The following is a 23160-nucleotide window of genomic DNA, read 5'->3' as shown; positions in this document are numbered from 1 at the left end:
TTAAGCTGAAACTTTTATGAATGATTTATACTTTTATAGATGATTACATGACTCAGTCATCAAAATACTGCAGTTACATAAAGACTGAAACAGGCCATCAGTAAACCATTGGATTTGGGGGTGGTGATTATTCAAAGGCTCATTGTTCATTTATCTACCTTTTTCACACATTTGAATTTTACCATAATAAAATTTAATTACCTGAATTAGCCTTAAACACCTCTTTTGGTCATGCTTCTAAATAGTAAAATACTGTTCACCATGTTTGGGCACAAATTTTCCCTCCAAAGAAATACCAAATATAGTTTTAAGCACTTCTTCAATTTCTTCTGTTTTCAGAGTCTCAAACACTACCAGATCTACATTGTCCTTATAATTAAATTTTCTATAGGTGAGGGTGTAGCCCACTAAAACATAAACACCTTCTAAGGTCTGCAAAGAACAAAATGATGTGTTCTTCATCACACAGGTTGGAGATTCCTGAAGGTAACTATTCACTGACTCAAATTCTTCAATTTTTCGAGGTTCAAGAGTAAAAGAATAGACTTTTTGGTATTTATTTTTGTCAAGGAGTTCAGAATCAACGAATTCTTCATTTGGCACATATTGCTGTCTTTTGATTTGGTCCATGTACCAGACTCCATTCTCTTCTGTTAGTCGGAAGATGGAAGGCACCTGAGGCTGGTCCTTTCCAGAAACTAATTCCAGAGGCTCCCACATCTGATTGGAGCAGCCAAATGCAGCATCAACAATGTAGTTTTTGTTACCGAGGGTCACATGAAGTAGAAGGTGAACCATTGTGCTGCTATACTTGCTGACTGGAGGGATATAAACGTATGCTCCCAGTATTCTGGTCTCAAAACCCACTGTGGTCAGAGCCCAGTAGAGAAGCTGATTAGACTGGAGACACCATCCACCCCTGTTCTTCCTTACAATATCCTCAAAAACATCTTCTAAGCCCATAGTCATGGGCAGTCCACAATGCATGTTAAAGTTCTCAAAGGGAATGGTTCGGATATGATGCTGAAGAATGCTGGTTAATGTTTCCAGATCCAGTTTGTTCCTAGAGTTCTTATAGCCAATTCTGTCAAAATATGCTTCAATATCCATGGTTATCTGGAACAAAACTAACCCAAACAAAACAAACACAATTACACTTGTACTTGGAAATCTGAGTATAGATAATGAATTATAGATATGGGTAAACTCGTTGCAACACGTAACTTCAAATGTTATATATTTAATTTTGGTGTGCAATAATATGATTTGAAGTCAGGGTTTCATGCTAAATACATGTTAAGCACCTGAGCCACTCAAGTTTGGTTTGGGTGCTTTTTAAAAACATGGTCTCTAGTTGGGCACTGGTGTCTCACACCTGTAATCCTAACTACTCAGGAGGCTGAGATCTGAGGATTATGATTCGAAGCCAACTCAGGCAGGAAACTCCATTAGGCTCTTATCTCTAATAAACTACTCAAAAAAGCCATGGCTCAAGTAGGAAAGCCCTCATCTTGAGCCAAAGAAGCTCAGGGTCAGTGTCCAAGCCCAGATGTCAAGCCCCAGGACTGGCAAAAAAAAAAATAATAATCTCCTGTTTTTGCCTGTGGCTGACTGTGGACATTGATCCTCCTACTTATGTCTTCTTCATTTTTGGGATTACAAGCCTGTGCCACCATGCATGGCTTATTTATTGAGCTCGATCTTATAAACTTATTGCCAGGGCTAGCTCTGATCTATATTTTCCACCTCTTTCTTGAATGGTTTGGATTATAGGTTGAACTATGATCCAAATTTTATTTGGAAATTTTATTTCTTTTGAAATACTGCTATTTGTTTTCATGTTTGTTCCCTCCTACACCTCTGTATATCTTTCTTCTCCATTCATCTCATACTCTTCTTTATTCCTTAAAATGAATTGGAATTTAGTAACTACAGATCCATTTGAATTCAATTTGTTATTGTTATGGAATTTGTTTTTAACGACATACTATGTCCAAATTGTTCGTGGATTATTGTGACTAACATAAGAATCATTTCTTAGGCAATTTGCTCCAGGAAAGTTAGAATGAACTTGTGACTTTAAATGAGCATCATTATTCCACAATACTGTGAAATTCCGGAAATTATGTAATCACTTAATCACAATCAAAAAAAAAAAAAAAAAAGAACCTCGGGGAAGGTAGGGAGGGAGGGGATGGTAGGGGGAAAACAATGGAGGGGGTAACAATGTTCAAGAGGAAGTGTACTCATTACCTCACTCATGTAACTGTAACCCTCTGTATAGTATCTTTACAATAAAAAAAAAAGAATTGCTTCTTAGGAAAGCATATGGAAAGTAGTTACCAGGAGAAGCTCACTGAAGGCAGTATCTGCTTTATACTCTGTTTTTGCAGCATGCTGTACAATGATAAGTCATTTCCTTTATCTTGACCATCAACAGGAGAGAAGCTGACATTTTATTTTTTTTTTTTTTGTCGGTCGTGGGGCTTGAACTCTGGGCCTGGGCGCTGTCCCTCAGCTCTTCAGCTCAAGGCGAGCGCTCTACCACTTGAGCTACAGCGCCACTTCCGGTTTTCTGGTGGTTTATTGGAGATAGGAATCTCACGGTCTTTCCTGCCCGGGCTGGCTTTGAACCGCGATCCTCAGATCTCAGCCTCCTGAGTAGCTAGGATTACAGGCGTGAGCCACCAGCACCCGGCTGAAGCTGACATTTTTTAGGGAGCACATGGAGAATTCTCAGAAAGGTGCTCATACCTGCCTGAATTTTTGTATATGGGTTGATTGTCAGCTTTAATTCATAAACCAGGAGATTTCTTTTATGTGATGCTGACTCTAGAAACAACACAAGAGGTAATTTCCAAAAGAAGATGCAACACAGATTTGCTTGAAACAAAGTATAGTTTCTGGACCAAAGATTATGGAGTTACCCAGGAAAAGGTTTGGAAAGGACCATCATAGAAATTGGTAGAAAGAAGGGGCTCTAAGTCTTCAGATGCTAGAAGCCACCAGGAGGAGTCCCCAGAACAACCAATCAGATGATTAATTATCATGGGAACTGCTAAGAGTCATAAACCCAGACCCTGTAACCAATTGCTAACAAAGTATGCACAAAACAAATGAAAGACAAGTATATTTGGAGATAGGCTTTTACTGTAGCATGTAACTAGAAAGCAAGTGAGACTATTTACATAGAGAAAACACACCATTATGAAACCTCCTATCATATACATTTTTCTTCTTGTACATATCTGTTCCACAGACATAAGGCAAAATAATGGAGCTGTGTCAAAAAGTAGTGAAGGAGTAGTGGGATTCTACTCTCGACATTAAGGCCTGATGCCCTGATCTAAGTAACAACGGCATATCACTTAAACTATTTGGCTGTTGGCAGCTCCCGGAGACCCTTAACATTATATCTTATTCTACCATGAGAAAACTTCCCCCAGGATCCTCTATACATTGCAAATAACACAACACGACAAAACAAGACATTTAGATCTTGATCAACTACTACAAGAAGTGCAGGGATTGTTAGGAGCTCGCTGCCTCTGGTATTACCTGGGTCCTTCGATATACTCACTGTTGGACAGGAAAGATGATAGACATCATTGTTACAATGACCCAAGGTAGAAATCTAGTTGAAGAATTTCCCCCGAAATGTAGCTGTCCATTAATAATACCTATAAAGCTTCACAACAAAACTTTCAAGCTAAATATTAGCTCCAGTTGAAAATAAATTATAAAGGATCTAAATTATTTGGTCAAGTTCTCGCTGCTAGTATGTGATATGGAGGACTGAACGAAGTATCTGATTCATTCACCTCTCTTCTGCAAATGACAGCATTACGTCCTAGTATGTGTCACCCAAACTTCCTAAACAGAGAAATTTGAAATTCGGTAATGGGATAGAAGCCACTCTTCTGCATTCCATGTTGAGATAGAATGAAAGTACAGCGCCAAAGTATAGCTTTGCTTACCTGATTATCTGGTGCTGCAGCCTGAGACCACACTGATGTCTGTCTTCTCCCCTCCCAAGTCTGCAGAAGAGATGTTCTTATTGTCTTTGGAAATTGCCCCACACCACACTGATTAGATCACCCACAGAGGGATCTCTGTAGAAATGCTCTGTGGTCACAGGTTGCTCTCTACCTCTTTTCAAATACTTCCTGAGAAAAAGAAAGTATAGGATTTACCTTATCTGATCATTCGCATGCCTCTGGCTGTGAGAGGCATGACTTTGTATTTCACATGATTCCTGTTGCCTGAACTCGAGGCCACATGTCCCATGTGCGATGTGGAAAGATTTCTAGCAGATTTAGTAACTGAAACAATGGAGGCCTGGAATGGTGCTCCCAGTTTGTGACAACTCTCTTCATTGTGTGTGTGTGTGTGTGTGTGTGTGTGTGTGTGTGTGTGTGTGTGTGTGTGTGTGTGTGTGTGTGTGTGTGTGATTGAACCACGGTCTGAGTGCTTGCTGTCCCTTAGCTATTACACTCAAATCTAGCACTCTCTACCACTTTAGCTATACCTCTACTTCCAGGTTTTTGGTGGCTAATTGGAGGTGCATGTCTCAGGGACACGCCTGCCAGGTTGGCTTTGAACCACAATTCAGATCTCTACCTCCTGAATAGCTAGGATTACAGGCATGAGTTACCAGCATCTGGTGAACCAATTCCCTTTAAAAACTTCTCTATTTTCATTTTTCTTCTTGTTACTGCACTTGGGTTCTGAAGAACCTATACATGGAAGCCCGATATTTGAGAGATGAAAAGTGGGATTTACTGTAGATATTCACAAAAGCAAGGAACAGGATGATGTTTGAAATCCAGTGTCTACTTGTTTGGGGAGGTGGGAATATTTGATGAGAATCAGGTAAAGCTTATTTGAGAAATCCATGTTTGACTAGTATATTGAGCTACAGAGATAGCAAATTCTTCATGATGACATTCTAATGCTACTCAGTCTAGGGTAAAGTGAAATCATCTCATAAAAGGAAAAACAAGGTCATAGGAATAACTGTGAAGGGCATGATCTAGGAACTAGAGAACAGGAACAAAGAAAGACAGAGTCCCTGGTCCTGAACAGTTTATTTCACACCTCATCTTCACTCACATTTATAATAATGCCAAAGCATTATTTAATGTGTCTGGTATTCGTCTGTGTATATTGTACTGTTATACTCTGTAATATGATTTTGTTTTACTTGTCTTTTTCATGAACATTAATGACATTGGCCTGTAATTCCTGCTTTTCTTAGACATAGCTTTCTAAATTATATTCTAAATGGCTGACTATAGTCACCTACCAGATCCCATTTCCCTACCAATCCCAAATAAAATTTCAAAGACATGGCTACAAGAACTGTGAGTAATTTAGAAAGACAAGGGTCTACACCATAAAAAGAATAGACAAGCAGAATCTAGAAGGAGCTCAGAAATATCAAACTTGATATTTATAAAAGCAGCAAAGGGAAAAACTGATTGGACAGAGCCCAGAGAGCCCTGAGCTCTACCTCTCCAATCAAATACAAATCCCAGAAATGGACAATTTACATCCAGTATATTGTGAGCCACCTTGTCCTTCTACCTCATTTTTCCAACTGTGTGGCAAGAACAAGTCACCATGCCCACAAGCCCGGGCAAGCAATGCTACTTTACAAGCAGCATCTGGTGGTCTAGAGAATAGCTGGCTAATCTTACTGTGGATCATCCAGAGGTACAAGCACATGGACAGTACGCTCTTGAAAGTTAAGTGAGTCATCAAAACCATAAGGTAAGAAATAGTAAAGGAGGTTTGTATCCAGACCAAAAGAAAAACAAAACCCTCATAAATAAGGCGGTGAATGTAGAAGATGGTCTGTTTTAGGGTGGGGTAGAGAGATGGGAGGATAAGGGAGACAGTGATTCGGATGTAAACCACAGACTGTCCTTCACACTGGTGATGCCTCCTGCTATCTTTTCGGCATTTGGTCTAAGTACATTCCTCAGGCTTCCTGTTGCATCACCTGAGACTTTCTACCTGAAGGCTTCCCACTGACATAAGCTTAGGCAGACTGGATAAACAATCACAGTAACTCCACTAGAGCAACTGCTCAGCAAGGAATGATGCAAATTGGACACATCCCCATCTTCTATCTGCTCAAGTGGAGTTTCTCTGAAACATGAGCACACTGCCACTTACTGTGGTCCAGGGTGATGTTCTTTCTTCGTCCACTGGCAATCTGACAGCTGTGCACCCTTTGATGCTTCTTCAACTACCTTAATACCTTTCATCCTGTCTTCCTATGCACACCTGGTTTCATTGCTACCTCTATGCACATACCACATCAATAACCTCTTTTCCTTATGAATGTTTCTTTCTCTGATTCATGTTTTCTTGTGATGTCACAGGCTGGTGAGGAGGTCTAGTGTCATAATTTGGCTTTTTATAATATAACCCTGACACTGGAATCCATACCCAGAAAACCTGAGTTGTAGATAAAAAGTAAACCTTTAGATTCTGAAAGACAAATCATGCTTTTACGGCATGAACAGCTGCTATCATGATTTCATCAAGGGTGAAGCAGGCAACTAACAATTGAAACCACGTTTTGAGCTAGAGGGAAAGGAAGAAAGATGGAAAGAAAATTTCCATTAAATGCTCACCTACCACCGAAGATATTATTCACATTATCCCTTCATTCCTTTAGCCGATATTCATTGAGAGTTTACTGTAGGTCTGCTACTGAATTGTACATCTTATAACCCCATTTTATCCTGTGAGGTCAGAGCCATAGATTTATCCTTAAAAAAAAACAACTATCTACAATAGTTTTTTCCTCTAATGGTAAAACATGGAAGATTTAAAGTTACTCTTTTCCATCTGTAGATTTCATAATTTTAGCATAAACTGACAGTGAGCAGGTTTTAGGAAAAATACATAAAATGTATTATATGCCTGAGGTGTGAGCATTAGATTCCAAAGTGGCAATGCAGCTGACTCTCATTGAGCTTTAAGAGATTGGAGATAGGGCTTCAAGGGGAAAAGAATTTGTCCAGACACTCTATGATTGGGGGAAGTGTGCACAGCAAGCAAAGATGGTCTTATTAATTTCCAGGCAAGAGCCACCAATATTATTTCTGTTTGAGCAATACGCCAGGCCTCCAAAACCCCCCTTCCTGTGGAAAAAGATTTATCCTAGGAAGATTAAATATTAGATAGTAAGGCCATTTCCCTCCCCCCCTTCTTTCTTCCCACACCAGTGCAGCTGAATGTAGTGTTTAAACTGGGATGGTAGCAGTGGGAACCTAATCTCATCTCATCTAATCAAACCCAATCTAATCTGTTGTTGGGATGTGGGCTTGTGTTTGATAAAGAATGAGGGATAAAAGGTAGAACCTTCCCCAGGGTATAAGCCCTGCTTTCACTGTATTTGATGTTTGATGTTGATATAATTTATGAGGGGGGGGAGGGAAAAAACAAACTGTTTAAATAGGGATACAGGTGGACCCATTACAACAATGAGATGTACAAGACGTTATCGAACTTTACAACTTTGGCTGGGTGGGCGGTAGGGAGGGTGGAGGGTGGTAGTAGAAGGGTGTGGGGGGTGGAGAGGGGAAGGGATGGTAAACAAAGGAGGAGGCAACAATGTTGATAAGAAATGTACTCACTGGGTCTGGGAAGGTGGCTCAGTGGTAGAGCGCTTGCCTTGCATGCATGAGGCCATGGGTTCGATTCCTCTGCACCACATAAGCAAAAAGAAAAAAAAAAAAAGAAATGTACTCACTATCTTGCCCATGTAATTGTAACCCCTCTGTATGGTATTTTCACAATAACAACAACAACAACAATAATAATATAATAAAAAGGTAGCATCTGAAGATTCCTTTGCCACTTCTCACTGTGGGTTACTGTGAGGGTCTAATGCCACTAGATAAAGGCGCATTAGGAAGAGGACTGGTTTGGGGAAGATTAAAGGACTACTGAAGGCTAGGTCTATCTCCAGATGCAAATCCATTTTATTGTCAGTAGCAGGCTGGATTCAGGGAAGAAACTGCTCTACAACTGGTGACTTTTAACCCTATTGTGACCGCTGGTTTCCTCTCCTAAGCTAATTTCTGTCCACCGGTAGCCACATGCTTATGCCCATTTCTCCTTCCGTCTGTACAGACAAGGAGCTAGGTAGGAGGTATAATGTCTCAAGATCCCTCGCAGTGAGGTCAAGGTGAGATAGGACCAGGAAGGAAGCCGCGGGGTTGGTCATGACATAGATGTGCTCCAGTGACAGCCTCTTGTGCTGGTACATTTTTAGTGGGTTTTATCTTTTGAGCTATTTTTGTTTCCCTAGGTGTGTGGGAAACTTGTGCTGCTAAGACAGCCTGCTGATAGCCGGCGGCCCATTCTCTGTGATTTTGGAACTGGATTGTGTTACCCACATGTTTCCATTACCTTTGCATTTATTCCATTGAATCTGCCATTCTTTGCCTAAAATGAACCAGAACCTCTTTCCCGGTGAAGCGTTCCTCATCTACATGCCACATCTTCCTTCCGCTATCTTGTGGGGCCTCATGGGAAGATGGTGATGATACACTGAAAAGGCTGAATTCTTTGCATACTTCTTTCTTGTGTCTCTAAAGGAAGACAAAGGGTCAAAGATCAGATACTCACAGCCAACTAGGTCTTTACCTCTATAATCTAATCTGTCTTTTATATTCCCTGAATAGGTAGGCCAGATGGCCAGATGAGGGAGAACAATGGAAAGGGTGACACTGATCAAGATGCATTGTACTTATAAATGGATTTGTTGAATTGAAACCCCTTTGTATAACTACTTAAACGTAATAGTGTTTTAAAGGTAGTTCACCTGTGAATTCTCTTTCATCAGGTTCTGTGGGAAGAACCTCTTTCTTTGCTTTGTACTTTCCCTTCTTCTTACCAAACTATGAATGTGATGGAGGCCCAGTAGACACTTATCTTGAGGAGAAAAAATACTGACTGTTCTGAGGATAGAGCAAACAGATGGAAAGAACCCATGGCCACATCAACCTTTGATCTCTAGACTTTAGACTTCTCTTTGGTACAATACATCCCTAATTGTACAAAACAAAGGTCACCAATTACTTTTATAAAGTGGTAATATAGTAAAGTTAGTCAATTATTCACTATATTACAGATAGTATAGCAATACAGAAAATATTGTAAGGCTTTCTGGGAAACTCAGTTTCTGTTGCAACTGCTAAACTCTGCTCTTTAGAATGATAGTAGATACAGACAGTTACGTAATTAACCACAAGGCAGTGTTCCAATCAAACTTTATTTGCCCAGAGAGGCACCGCCTGAATTTGGCTCCTTGTGCAAGCTTTTGTCAACTGCTTATGTAAGCACTCTTAGTAGTTCTATAATATTAGCAGCTGAATCAAGTCCCTAATTTTATAATTTGGTTTTCTAAGGCTGCCATAACAACCAACAACAGACTGGGTGGCTTAAACAACAGAAGTTCATTTTCTCAGTTTTGAAAGCTGGATGTCCAAGGTCAAGGTGCCCATCGAGTGGGGTCTCTCTGAGGCCCTTCCCTTGGCTGGCAGATGGCAGCCTTCCTACTGTATTGTAACATGGCGCTCTACTGTTTGCACACTCCTGGTGTCTATTTTGTTTTCAACTTCCTCTCACAAGAACAATAGAATTCTGGCTAAGGGCTCATTCTAATAGGCTCTCTCTACAGGTGCTATCTTTTAATGCACACACCATTTCAAGTAGTGGGGTTGAGCTTCAAGTTAGGAATCTGGGAGGACATGCAGTTCAGCCCATAGCAGTAACCAATATTAACTGACAGTTATACTTAATAGATATTTTAATTTGGGCAAATTGGTCTCTGTGAGTTTCAGCATTGTCTTGTTGGAAATGTAGGTAAAGGAATATATTTTTCAGAGTTTGTAGGGGAATTAGTGATAGTATATGAAACTAAACTGAGTTCATGAGTAAAGACCTACATTGCACCCCAAGACAGAAAAGAGGGGCAGGAATGCATAACGCAGAGAAAGCATGGGATGACAGGCTTAGTCTGAGAACAATGTGACTGTAACAGGAGCTTCTGGAAGGAAAGAGAGAATGTCAACATTTTTCTTGCTAATGATGAAGAAGGAATCAGCATACCTGTACCTCTAAAAAATGCGTGGTTGGGCAACAAATCTTCAAAGAAACAACTGCCCAATAAATAAATGGGCTAAAGACTTAAACTTCTCTGAAGAGGAAAGAAGGATGGCCAATAGACACATGAAGAAATGCTCAACCTCCCTAGCCATAAAAGAAATGCAAATCAAAACAACATTGAGATACCTCACCCCAGTTAGAATGGCTATAATCAAGAACTCTAATAACAACAGATGCTGGAGGGGATGTGGACAGAAGGGAACATTACTACATTGCTGGTGGGAGTGTAAACTTGTTCAACCACTTTGGAAAGCAGTATGGCGCTTCCTCAAAAGACTTCACATAGAGCTCCCCTATGACCCAGCAATCCCACTTTTGAGCATTTACCCAAATGATCACAAACAAGACCATACTAATGCTACCAGCACAACTATGTTTATTACAGCATTATTTACCATAGCTAAGATATAGAACCAACCCAGATGCCCCTCAGTAGATGAATGGATCAAGAAAATGTGGTATATATACACAATGGAATTCTATGCCTCCATCAGAAAGAAAGACATTGCCCCATTTGTTAGGAAATGGAAAGACTTGGAAAAAATTAAATTAAGTGAAGTAAGCCAGGCCCAAAGAACCATAGGTCCCATGGTCTCCCTTATTTGCAATAACTAGTATATGTCTGAGTCAAGCAGAAAAGGTCAGATAAGTTGATGTTAGGGGAATGAACCCCAAGATAAGTATTCAAATTTTTTTTTCTTTCATGCAATTGTTTCTAACATATTTATAAGATGATTTCTATGTTGCTTTGTATGTTCTTCCCCCACGGTATAACCCCTGCTTTCACTGTATTTGATGTTGGTATAATTTGTGGAGGGGAAGGGAAAAAAAACAAATCACTATTACAAAAAAAAGGATGCATGGATGGGGAGAAAAGGGATCAAAGATGGAATGCCCACTAGCATCTAGAATCTTCTGGTTTTAGTACTGCTTTGCTCTAAGTAGCTTGAAATCTTGTGTTTTGATGTAGTGTGAGTACTTTAACTGTGGGTTGGTAACATTTCCAAACATGTGAGCATGCCAGGATGTATATACCTGCCTCTGATATCTGTTGATCATGGAAAGATCCTAGTGACACACCTTGAATATGAATGAATTCCTTGCCCTCAGTCGGAGAATGTGTCAGATAGGAAACTGACAGATTGATGGAGGTCAAAACCAGAGTCAACAACAAAGGCCAAATAACAAAAGGTAAATAACACAGGCCAAATAGCACATCCATTCATTTCGAAAATCCTTCCTGGCTGATGAAAGTCAGGAACTGAATTTTATGCAAGGACTTTGCTACTGTATTCTCTGTCCTATAGCCAAAGGAATGCTGAGGGTTCACTTCACCTGTAAATGAAATTGGAATATTTGAATATGACATGGGTGGGGGAGAGGGAATTTTTTTTTTGTTATACCCATCTGGGCCACAGTATCCCTATTGTCTTACCCACTGTTGGGTAACATACTTTAGTAACTGAAATTCATGTTCAGAAACTGCAATTGGCTAATGTAATGAGTATTTTGGAAGAATTTACATGCTCAACCAAAGCGGTTAATTCACTAGGCTACATTTATTAAGATATTCTTTTTTCCTAAAGGAACTCATAGTCTTCTGGCACAAACAGAGCGAGGGAATGGGAGGCCTGGGGGGATGAGTTGGAGATGTCAGATGGCAATGGAACAAGTGTCACAGAACTAATGTCTTGCTTACCTTGTATGTGGGGCGGGGCGGCAGTGGAGATGCGGGTTTCTCCTGGGACATTGTTGCCTTGGAGCTCTCATCGGGAGGAAGTACTCCTGCGTGATGCCCACGTGGGGAGAGCCTAGCTCTGTTTTGCTGTTCAAGACTCCCGGATGCTTCCTTCCTATCCTTAGCAGCATAGACCAAGAAAATCATGTCCGCAGCTTTCCCTCCCATCAGTTCTTAGCAAGGGCAACTGACCAACTGAGATGACTGCTGAAATGCAGCCCTTTCCAATTCTTCCATGATGGATACTTGGTTTTCACTGCTGTGTCTCTCTTGGTCATGGTAGAAAGTTAAATAATAATAACAATAGTAGTAGTAGTAGTCGGAATAACAATAAAGAAAAAATCAGGCAAAATCTTTCCATGGTTACGTAGTTTTTTATTCCCAGAAGGTAAGAAAGCTAAGGATTCCTGGGTTTCAATCTTTCCAACAATGCCTTTGGGAAAACCATACCTATCCTGGGGGTGGGGGCTTCAGAGAGGCATGAAGATGCCTGCAGGCCACACAGGATGAGGGTCTGTAGTGGCAAATGTGGACTTCCAGAGGATCCTGATGTGCGTATTTCTGTCTAATGATAAATCATGCCATCATTCACTAAGCACACTCTAAACACAGCTAATTGTCGGAAGCTGCAGATACTCATTCATTTACTTATCAAATATTTGTTCCATGCCTATGTGATAAATAATGAATGAGGCAAAGTCCCTGCCTGCCATGAACCTGGTTGAATCCTTCCCCAGGAGAAGAAACTTCCTTCGTGGTTACAATCTGCCCAGACATTGCTTCGTAGTTCTTGAGTCATGAGTAGACTTGTTCACCTTTGTCATGCCTCCTTGAAGATTGACTCTACTAATAGGTAACATAATTTGGATCCCAGAAAGTCCTTATATACTTTGTTGGATAAAAGCTTATAAATTTTTATTCTCTCCATCAAATTTTGTGGGGAAAGCAATCATTCAAAAATCAATGTTCTACACAGGTTAGTTCAGTGGTTATGATTAGGGTCCCATCTGTCATTATAAAGTCTCAGGAAATTAATGACAACCTAAGGACTTAAACAAGTGTTAAGGAAAAAGAGGCATAAAACATACATTTAATAACCTAATCAAGGACTCAGTTCAATACTATCTTGGTTTTTGTTTTTGTTTTTGTTTTTTTTTTAAATTCAGCATAGGTTTGGAGTGTGCCACCACAAGGGAAAAAACCCACGGTATTTAGCAGCCTAAAAAAACTAAAGTTTGGTACTAAGGATTAAAGTATAACTATTACAGCCATTCTGAAAAACACCAAAAAGCCAAACAATAGTGAAAATCAAGGATTATGGATGGGCAAAGCTGCTGGATGCTGTTAGCGGTTGTGTAAGATCATACTGATTTTTATCTTTTTCTTTTTCTGGTACTGGGACATGAATCCAATGGATTCATGCTCTCACGTAGCCTGTTGCTCATGGCCTGTGTAGTACCACTTGGGTCAAGTCCCTAGCCTGGATTTTGGGTTTTAAATGGAGAGGTTATCTCATGGATTTTTTCTCTTCAGGCTGGGATGGACTCCCATTTCTTTTTTTTTTTTTAATAGAAGAGTTTTTTCAATTGAAAAGGTGATGAGCTGGGGGTTACAGTTACATAGGTAAGACAATAAGTACATTTGTTTTTAATCACTGTTACCACATCCCTCTTTATTTCTTAAAGAACTGAAAATAGAAATTCATTGAGGTTACTTTGAGAAAGTCCACCTTCCCTCTGCTAGCATGGCAGTTGTCAGTCACCTGATGGGGGTCCTTTTACAATACCCAGATAGCTTCATGCATGAAGTACAAGCTGTGTCCATTGGTCTTAGCTTCTGATGTTCATTTTCATCAAGGATGAAGTAAGAAAATGACAGCAGTACCAGGAATTTAAGAGGGATAGAAGGAAGATAGAAGGCACATTTGTAGAGTGTAATAAAGCAAGATGTCTGGAGACCTTTCATTAAACGGCCAACTACTACTCTAATAATGTGACTTGGTGACATTACTCATTTTCCCAAGTAACATATATTTTCAGCATTTATTCTAGGTTTGGAACCATGAACCAAACCTAGAGTATGATCCTTGTTATACCTGTGAGAAACAATAGTAACAGATTTAGCAAGAAACTCATGTATTATTTATAAAATTTGGAACCCAAAAATACATCAGGTATTTGGTATAATGAAAAGTATGGAAGGAAGGAAGTGAATATTATTAAGAAACAGGAATAGAGTAAGATTCTTGCTGAAGACCCTGACTCCATAATATCTTAATATTTCCAAGCAAAAAACTTGCATACATTTTATTCTTAGCCAAATTTTTTTAATATAGTTCTCATCAAATAAGCTTTTTTTATGTTATTAGAAAGGTGGTGTGCAGAGGAGTTATAGTTATATAAGTCAGGTAAAGAATACATTTCTTTTTTAACAATATCATCCCTTCTCTTGCTTTCTCCTAGTTTTCATTAAATGAGTTTTTCTATATAATATGGAAAACATAATTTAAAATAATTATTTTATATACAAACTATTTGATCTGTAAGCTAAACATGCTAAATACCAGTATCTTCATATTAAGCCAAAAAGGTATATAAAAATAGTGGCTGTGGGCTGGGAAGGTGGCTCAGCGGTAGAGTGCTTGCCTTGCATGCATGAGGTCCTGGGTTCAATTCCTCAGCACCAAAAAAAAAAAAAAAAAAGGCTGGAAGTGGCGCTGTGGCTCAAGTGGTAGAGCGCTAGCCTTAAGCTGAAGAGCTGAGGGACAGCGCCCAGGCCCAGAGTTCAGGCCCCACGACCGGACCGCCCCCCCCCCCCCCGCCCCCAAAAAATAGTGGCTGTAAAAACAGCCCTAGGAGAAATGATCAGGTATGCCACTGTGCTTACTATTAGTCATATTCTCCTGTGTAGGGTTTAATTATTTTTTGAGGAGTATTAGATTATTCAAAACCAATATTGTGTCTCGTTGTTCATTGTAACATTCTAATCCTAACTCAAATTTAATGGAAACAATTGTTTTTTTACCATTCCCTCTACTCATCTCTGCTATACATGCTATATGAGTTCAACAATACATTAATGTTGGGAAGTTGTTTATGAGTATGGATCTTAAGATAGCCACATCATCATTATTTTTTTTTTAATTTTATTTTATTTTATTTGAGAACATACTGTACAGAGGGGTTACAATTACATGGGCAGGATAATGCATACGTTTCTTACCAAACATTGCAGTCTCCTCCTTTGGCCACATCATCATTAAAATACTTTCACATGTTCAGTTTTGAAAAGGTTTGTGGTTATGGATCTTTAGGAAGTCATTTAGGTATATTCCAACATTTTTATAGGTAAATAGTAGACTACCGAGATAAAGAAGATACAATCAAATATCCAGTTAATCATTGATGAGGTTGATGATGAGTACATAAGACTTATTCTATTACCTAAAATTACACATGTTTGAAACTCATATAATGAAAAGTTCCAGTATACATGGAAGACTATTGCTGCTGCATATTCTAAATTGTAAAAAATCGATCACCATGTCTAGGCACAAGTTTTTTCTCTAAAGAAATACCAAATATTGTTTTCAAGACTTCTTCTACTTCTTCCTCTTTTAAGGCCTTAAACTCCACCAGATCTAAGTTGTCCTTATAATTGAATTTCCTATAGGTGAGGGTAGTGCCCACTAAACAGTGCACTCCTTCTAGTGTCTGCAAGGAACAAAATGACTTGCTTGTAAATACGGATGCTGGAGACGTCTGAAGAAATGTGTTTACAGATTCAAAGTCTTCAATTGTTCGAGGCTCAAGAGTAAAGGAGTAGATTTTTCTGTATTTACTATTTTCAAGGAGGTCAGAATTAATAAATTCTTCATTGGGAATGTACTGCTCTCTTCTGATTTGGTCCAGGTACCAGATTCCATTCTCTTCTGTCAGCCGGAAAATGGAAGGCACTTGAGGCTGGTCCTTTCCGGAAATCAATTCCAGAGGCTCCCATATCTGGTGGGAGCGACCAAATGAAGCATCCACAATGTAGTTCTTGCCATTGAGGGTCACCTGTACTAGAAGGTGAATCATGCCCGTGCTGTATCTTTGGGCTGGAGTGTTATAGACATATCCTCCTAACATTGTAGTCTCAAACCCCATTGTGGTCAGAGCCCAGTTGAAAAGATAATTAGCCTGGAGACACCACCCACCCCGGTTCTTCCTCACAATTTGATCAAAAATGACCTCCAAGCCCAACTCCATGGATTCTCCACAATGGATGTTAAGGTTCTCAAAGGGAATGGTTTGAATCTGGCGCTGAAGAATTTCAGTTAAAGTTTCCAAGTCCAATTTTCTCCTAGAGTTCTTATAACCAATTCTTTGAAAATATGCTTCAAGATCCATGTTACCCTAATCAAAAAACAAAAACTAGAGTAAGTGCTACCATATTTATACTTGGGTTTCTTTCTTAAAATCAAACTTTAAAACTAATTAAGATATAAAAAGAGTTAAGGTATAGTTAGGGAACAGTACTCTATTGATAACATATCATATTAGTTATATTGCTAGAAAGCTTGATATTCACAGGAAACTACTGAGAAAACAAAGCCATTCTAAAAGTGAAGTTAAATGTTGGTACACATAAAAAGTGATCAATCAATCCATTTGTTGCTCCTGTAGAAGAGAATTCAAAAAATAATCATAGAAAACAATATGATATGATGTATATTTTCCCAAAAATGAAGCAGAAATCAAATCTGAGAAATAAAATAAAAGAAATAAAGAACTAAAAGAAATAATTAAATTAAAGAAAATATTCTTGGAAAGTTTGATTTTACATGCATGGCATTGAAGTATATTTTGTTAAATAATTAAAATCCAAAATGAAAGAGAAAAAGTATCAATCATCTTGCAGGGAAATAAAGTATTTCACAAAGAAAAAAATATCAGTTTGGCAACAGACTCTTTTAGAAATATGTCCAAAAGAGAATCAGAGGAACTTTGTCTACAAAGTTGTAAAGTCCTGTCCTCAAGTTACACTGAATCAAATAGTGACATGCACATGAAGATAATCTCAAACATAAAAGAACTTGAGAAATGCAACAACTCTGAGCTGTCCTGATGAAATATTTCCTCTCTAAAAGCCAGTAAGAAAATAAATCAAAGGAAAACTAGGAAATAGGACAGAATGATGAACTACCATGGGCACTGGCTTTTTTTTTTTACTACAGAGTAAGATTAGAAAAAGGATTAGCATTATGACTACTAAATAGGCCAGTTCAAGGTATATGGAAGTAGAAATAGGAAGTTAAAACTCTAAAGATTGTAAATGACCAGAAGTAAAAAGATCTAATTGGGGTATTGTCACACTAGAGCATTAAAAACTAAATTTAGGGACACTCAAATTCTGAAGGGTTTATTTGAGCAGAAAGCAATTTGTGAAATCACTTTCTACTGGCCTCACCAGTTTGGTGATCCAGGAGAGAGAAAATTTTTACTAAATGCTTCTAGAAACAAGAAAAAGAAAACATTTGCTTAAGGAAAGAGGAAAGTCCTTAGAAATTGGTAGGAAGTTCCTCATTGTTCCAGTCTCTGTTATCTTTGTGCTGTTTGCATTTAGGAACATCATCAACCTTGGGGTTGTTTAGCCTAATGTATAACCAACTGCAAATTATGTCATACAACTGTCAGTTACCTTTTTGTCACTATGACAAAAACACCTGAGTAAATAAACTTAAAGGAGGGAGGATTTATTTTAGCTCATAGACTTGGCATAGATTTCAGTCAGTAGCTGGCTATATCTACTTCTACAGGTTTATGATAAAGCAGAACATCATGGCAGTAAGTGGGTGTGGCAGACAGTTGCTCACCCCTGGAATACCAAGAAGTAGAAGCAGAGAGGACAGGATGTATAGTTCAACAGCATGCCACCAGTGACTTACAAATCAGAAAGGACTGTGGTAGACACTTCCATACCTACAATGTAGGTATCTGAAAATCCTGACCAGAAGCGTTCTAGGAAACACCAGTGAGTCATTTTTATTATTGTTTGTGCTGTTGATTTCTTTCCCTATCCCTTTTAATTTCATCTTATCTTTGCCACATGAAAGGTACAGAGTTCTGTTGCATTAACCCCTTGCCAGGCCAGCCTTCTCACTGTGTGGAGGGAAGTGTACTTGCTGGCCATATCCAAACCTGATACTCAACAATCTGTGTAGCACCACATGAGCCAGGACAAAGTCCCCCACCCCCCAAAAAAGAGGGGGACAGGCAACCGTAAAAGGACACAGCAGATGCAGCTAAAGACGGTGAAGAAAAAGAGTAACAGAAGTCTCTGGGCAGGAAATAGACCGCTGGCAGTTTCTACGTTTTCAGGGGGTGAGGGTGAAGTCAACAGATTTGAGTCTGAGGGAGAAGGAAGGAAGGGTAAGGAAAGAATGGCTTATCAGAACAGAGCAAAGCAGCATAGAGTTCCAGGCACCCAGCCAGAACCCACGGCGAAATCCAACCCAGAAATCCATGGGCCTCTGTACCTAGGCAGTCTCCTCTGTCTGGAGGAGTTCTGTAGTCTGTCTTTAGGGGTAATGCCATAGACAAATAGCTATTGATGATGATAATGGAGGAGGAGTATTATGCTTGTCACTGACAGCTCCTTCCAATTCCTGATAACACCCTTCCAATTCATGATAGCAAAGCAAAACAAAACAAAAACTCTCCTTCCCCTCCCCCACAGAAATCCTTCTATATTTGCAGTGGACATCATCCTTAAACATGGGAAAACCCATTGTGTTTCCTCCCCTAAACACAATTGATAATGCACCCATTTAGTCCTTAAAACAAGCCTTTTCAATAACTCATTAGCTCCCATTTTACTGATAGGAAACAGAGCTTTAGACAGTCTAAATGACTCGTTTGAGTTCTCAGGGATCGAAGGTGCTGGAAGTGTGGCAGTCCACCCAGACAGTGTAGGCCCAGCATTTGTTAGACTCACCGGTATGCTACAAAGTATTTACAGCTGTAGGTACCCAATTCCTGCCTCCCAAACTTTCTGGACAATTTAGAATTTGAAATTCAGAGCTGGGGTAAAATCTAGTTTCAGGGGTTCCCCTTTGAGATAGAATGAAACCCAATTTCAAAGTCACTCACAGCAAGTCAGGGTGGGAGCTCTGCTTGTCGGGTGGGAGCTCTGCTTGTGGGGTTGGCAGGCCAGTTCCTGCAACAGTCGGGAAGCAGGCGGAGCGCTGTCCTCGCCCGCCCAAGTCTGCACGAGCGCTGCCATTGGCTTCCCAAATCGCCCCACCTCCCCCGTGGGGAGAACCCACCCCAGGGAGCTCTGGGAAATGTAGTTTAGGCGTTCACCTTGCCCGTGTGGATTTAATCCAGCTCTTTCATTTTCAAAGTATTGAAATTTATGTTACCTGATGATTCTTGTGCCTCAAGCTGTGGAGGGACTTTGTATTTTACACAATTCCTGCTGTCTGGGAGCCTAGGCCAGATAAAGAGTGTGGAGAGGATGCAGGATACACAAATGCCAGACCTAGAGAAGGCAGCAAAGGGTGAACTGGGACGCTTCCCATCAGATCCTCTCTGGTCTCCTTTTGCTGGTTTTCATGCCTTCTCCTCATTTCCTTTTACCTCTCTGCTCACAGGCATTATGAATTATGTCTGAACTGTATATTGATGCACACTATGGATTGTCTGAAGTGTAGCATTGTGAGCATGACATGTGTCCTATGGCTGTATTCCTGATTGTTTTTGTTTTACACTTGTCATATGTTGATCTGTAACTCTTGCTGACTCTTAGACAGTTCCCTCTCCTGTATTTTAAAACTGTTTACATGATTGTATATTGATGCCTCGTGCTATCCTTGGGCACCAATTATTCTAGTACATCCTTGAAACAAGCCTCTTCCTGATGTTCATAGTTTTTAACCCTCTCTGAAGAGGGACTCTCTCTATCTGTGCTTGGGTAATTGGAAAAGACTCACAAGTTAAATCCCTGGCCACAGAAAAACATGAAAATAGTAATATGTGATATGTGACCTCATTGTTCTATCTGCTCAACTACAAGTTATCTGACTGTTCACACACAGCATTGCTTCCTGGTCCTTTTCAGGATGGGGTTCTTCTCTACCATCTTTTTCCTCTTCCTCTCTTTCCCATTCCTTCCACCCCCTCCTCTTCTCTCTGTTCTCTTTCTTTCTTTTCTTTCCTTCCTTTTTTGTGCTGGTTGGTACCAGGACTTGAACTCTGGGTCTCATGCATTTGCTTGGCTTTTTTTTTTTGCTCATGGATGGCACTCTACCACTTGAGCTATGCTTATACTTTACTATATTAATTGGAGATAGTCTTGAGGACTTTCATCTTCTGGGTCTCAGCTTTGTGAGTAGCTAGGATTATAGGCATCAACCTTCAGCACCCAGCTGAAACACCATCAGCAGACCTTCTTTTTACGTATCTTGCTTTGTAAAATAGGTATGTTGTAACATAAGTTCTTAATTAATATTCTGTTTTCTGCTTTTCTCTCTCTCTTATTATGATAATCACAAGTTCAGGGTGGAGAATAATATTGAAATCAATGTACTCTAATACCGAAATCCACATTAAAAATCTGAATTATGGATAAGTAAAGATTCAGATTCTGAAGCAAAAAGCCATACTCAAGTCTTGGGCATCTGTTATCAATATTTCATTAGGAAGGCAGATGACAGTGTGAATAGGATTTCAAGCAGAAATGAAATAAAGCAAAATGGAAAGAGACTATTGATTAAATGCTGACCTTGAAATAATTACTGGCAAACTGTTTATTGGTTCTTGGATCAAAATTTGTTTGTATGCTTCTGGAAAGCAAAATCTGAACTTCATGCAAGTTAGACAAACACCCTAACACCATTTTTGAGGTCATTACATTGTGTCTGGCACTGAATATGTAAGTATGAAACTCATTTAACTTTGGTGAATCAAATCTACTGGCTTACTGAGTGCCCTCAGGAACTAAGAGAAAAAGAAGCAACCTCATTTTTTAAAGAACATGTGTGGAAAAGAGTAAAATAATATAGCTCAGAGAACATAAACAGGTGACAGAAAGACTCTCTTATAGAACATACCAACTACATAATAATTTCTAAAATCTCTAAAGACTTTGCTTCACAGTATAGTAGCCAATGATATTTTAATGTACTTCATTGATGATAGGTTCATCCAGGTAAGATATATTTTGTAATTTTTCAATAATTATTATATTGAGATATAAATCATTAACTCGGGAAGTTGAAAATTTGAAATGTCTTTCCAGATTTAAGGAAAAGGATGTAAAAAACACCTACAAAAGCAATCCTGGAAGAAATGATCAGCTGTATACATTGACTCAATGATCAGCTGTATACATTGACTCACTTGACCCCCAAAAGCATACTTTTACATACTTGATTTATTCCAATCAACTTGTCTTGAGGACGCTGAGGTTATTTGGGACCAAGGTCATGTCTTGCTCTCTTCTGCTGCATTCTGATCTTGAATTGTCAAAGTTGCAGTGTATAAAAATTGCACACTGGATACATACTGATTCGATTTTATGGAATTTTTTTTTAAAAATCATTATTCTTTTCACTCAGACAGAAATATAAAATTTTTATGTGGATTCAACAGTAAACCAATCTTGGAAGGTATTCTGTCACAAATCAATATAGTTCCCAAGATAACCACATCATCCTTAAAGCACCTCTTCATGTATGCTGACATTGTGATGGATGGAGTGTGGCATCTAGGGTTTTCTTTTACAATGTGGAGGTACAGAGGGCATGAAAAGTCAGCAGGTGATCACTGGTGAGCTGAGTGATGGCTGCCCAAGGGCTTATTAACCTATCATTTGTGGTTTTACATATATTTTGAATTTTTAATAATAAAAGTTAAGTACACGTAGTAATAAGAAAGACCACTTTTGCTCCTTATGCTAAATAGTAAAAAATTTATCACCATGTTTGGGCACATACTTTATTTCCAAGGAAATACCAAATATGGTTTTCAGTACTTCTTCTATTTCTTCCTCTTTCAAAGTCTTAGACTCTACCAGATCCACATTGTCCTTGTAGCTGAATTTCCGATGGGCCAGGAGGAATCCCATTAAGCAGTAAGTCCCATCTGCGGTCTGCACAGTACAGTATGTTGTGTTTACGAACAGAGATTTTGGAGATGTCTGAAGGTACATACTTGCAGACTTAAAATCTTCAATTTTTCGAGGTTCAAGAGTAAAGGAGAAGACTTTTCTATATTTATTCTTCTCAAGGATTTCGGAATTCATAAATTCTTGGTCTGGAACATACTGTTCTCTTCTGATTTGATCCAGGTACCAGATGCCCTTTTCTTCTGTCAATTGAAAAACAGAAGGCACTTGAGGCTGGTCCTTTCCAGAAATTAATTCCAGGGGCTCCCATATCTGGTAGGAACTTCCAAATCCTGCATCAACAATGTAATCCTTGCCATTGATGCTCACCCGCAGTAGAAGGTGAGTCATGTCACTGCCATACTTTTTGGCTGGAGGAATATAAACATATCCTCCCAACATTGTGGTCTCAAAACCCATTGTGGTTAGAACCCAGTAGAGAAGCTGATTAAGCTGGAAACACCACCCACCACGCTTCCTGTTCACAATTTGATCAAAAATGGCTTCCAAGGCCATATCCATAGATTCTCCACAATGCATGTTCAGATTTTCATAAGGAATGGCTCGGATCTGATGTTGAAGAATTTGTGTTAATGTCTCCAAGTCCAGTTTCTTCCCAGAGTTCTTATAACCAATTCTTTCAAAATATGATTCAATATCCATGGTCCTATTAGGCAAAGAAAATGAAAACAAAAAACAAATGCCATTTTTACTATTTTTCCATGTGGATTTCCTGAGATAGGATAATTGTATCTAGAATGTATTTTTGACTATGCAAATAAAAGCAATGGCTATCAACATGTGTGTTGGTAATTACATTCTCCTATTATATGAATTGCCATTACACCCATTCACTAGACATTATCAGGAGCCTGAAAGGCAACTGTCATTCTTTCTTCTATTATTTATATCAAGCCGAAATTGAAAATTCAGCTAAGATAATGAGCAGAGTTAACATACAGCTAGATCTTTATTCTTGCTGATGAATAAGAAATCTTCCAAATAACATTCACTGAAATAGGCATCTCAACAGTTCCTTGATCAAGACAGAAGAGTTCCATGTTTGAGTACATTGAATTCTC

General features: G+C 39.1%; 3 protein-coding genes across 3 annotated transcripts; all 3 read right to left on the bottom strand.

Annotated features, from left to right (window-relative positions):
• Window positions 1-139: 139 nt before the first annotated feature.
• LOC122126857 (arylamine N-acetyltransferase 2-like) lies at window positions 140-4135 on the bottom strand. The gene is made up of 2 exons (XM_042701428.1): window positions 3978-4135; window positions 140-1127 (listed from the first exon to the last, which is right to left on the bottom strand). Exon 2 carries the CDS (start codon window positions 1108-1110, stop codon window positions 238-240), a length of 873 nt encoding a protein of 290 aa, XP_042557362.1. The 5' UTR covers window positions 1111-1127; window positions 3978-4135; the 3' UTR covers window positions 140-237.
• A 10975-nt stretch (window positions 4136-15110) lies between these two features.
• LOC122126233 (arylamine N-acetyltransferase 2) lies at window positions 15111-19133 on the bottom strand. The gene is made up of 2 exons (XM_042700903.1): window positions 19063-19133; window positions 15111-16326 (listed from the first exon to the last, which is right to left on the bottom strand). Exon 2 carries the CDS (start codon window positions 16318-16320, stop codon window positions 15448-15450), a length of 873 nt encoding a protein of 290 aa, XP_042556837.1. The 5' UTR covers window positions 16321-16326; window positions 19063-19133; the 3' UTR covers window positions 15111-15447.
• Window positions 19134-21868: 2735 nt separating this feature from the next.
• LOC122126940 (arylamine N-acetyltransferase 2-like) lies at window positions 21869-22741 on the bottom strand. The gene has a single exon (XM_042701492.1). It carries the CDS (start codon window positions 22739-22741, stop codon window positions 21869-21871), a length of 873 nt encoding a protein of 290 aa, XP_042557426.1.
• Window positions 22742-23160: the final 419 nt, after the last annotated feature.

Source organism: Dipodomys spectabilis, unplaced genomic scaffold, assembly GCF_019054845.1.
Source record: "Dipodomys spectabilis isolate Male_0828 unplaced genomic scaffold, ASM1905484v1 ptg000009l, whole genome shotgun sequence".
NCBI classification, from domain to species: domain Eukaryota; kingdom Metazoa; phylum Chordata; class Mammalia; order Rodentia; family Heteromyidae; genus Dipodomys; species Dipodomys spectabilis.
The sequence above is the reverse complement of the archived record's forward strand: the minus strand, read 5'-3'. Positions and strand labels throughout refer to the sequence as shown.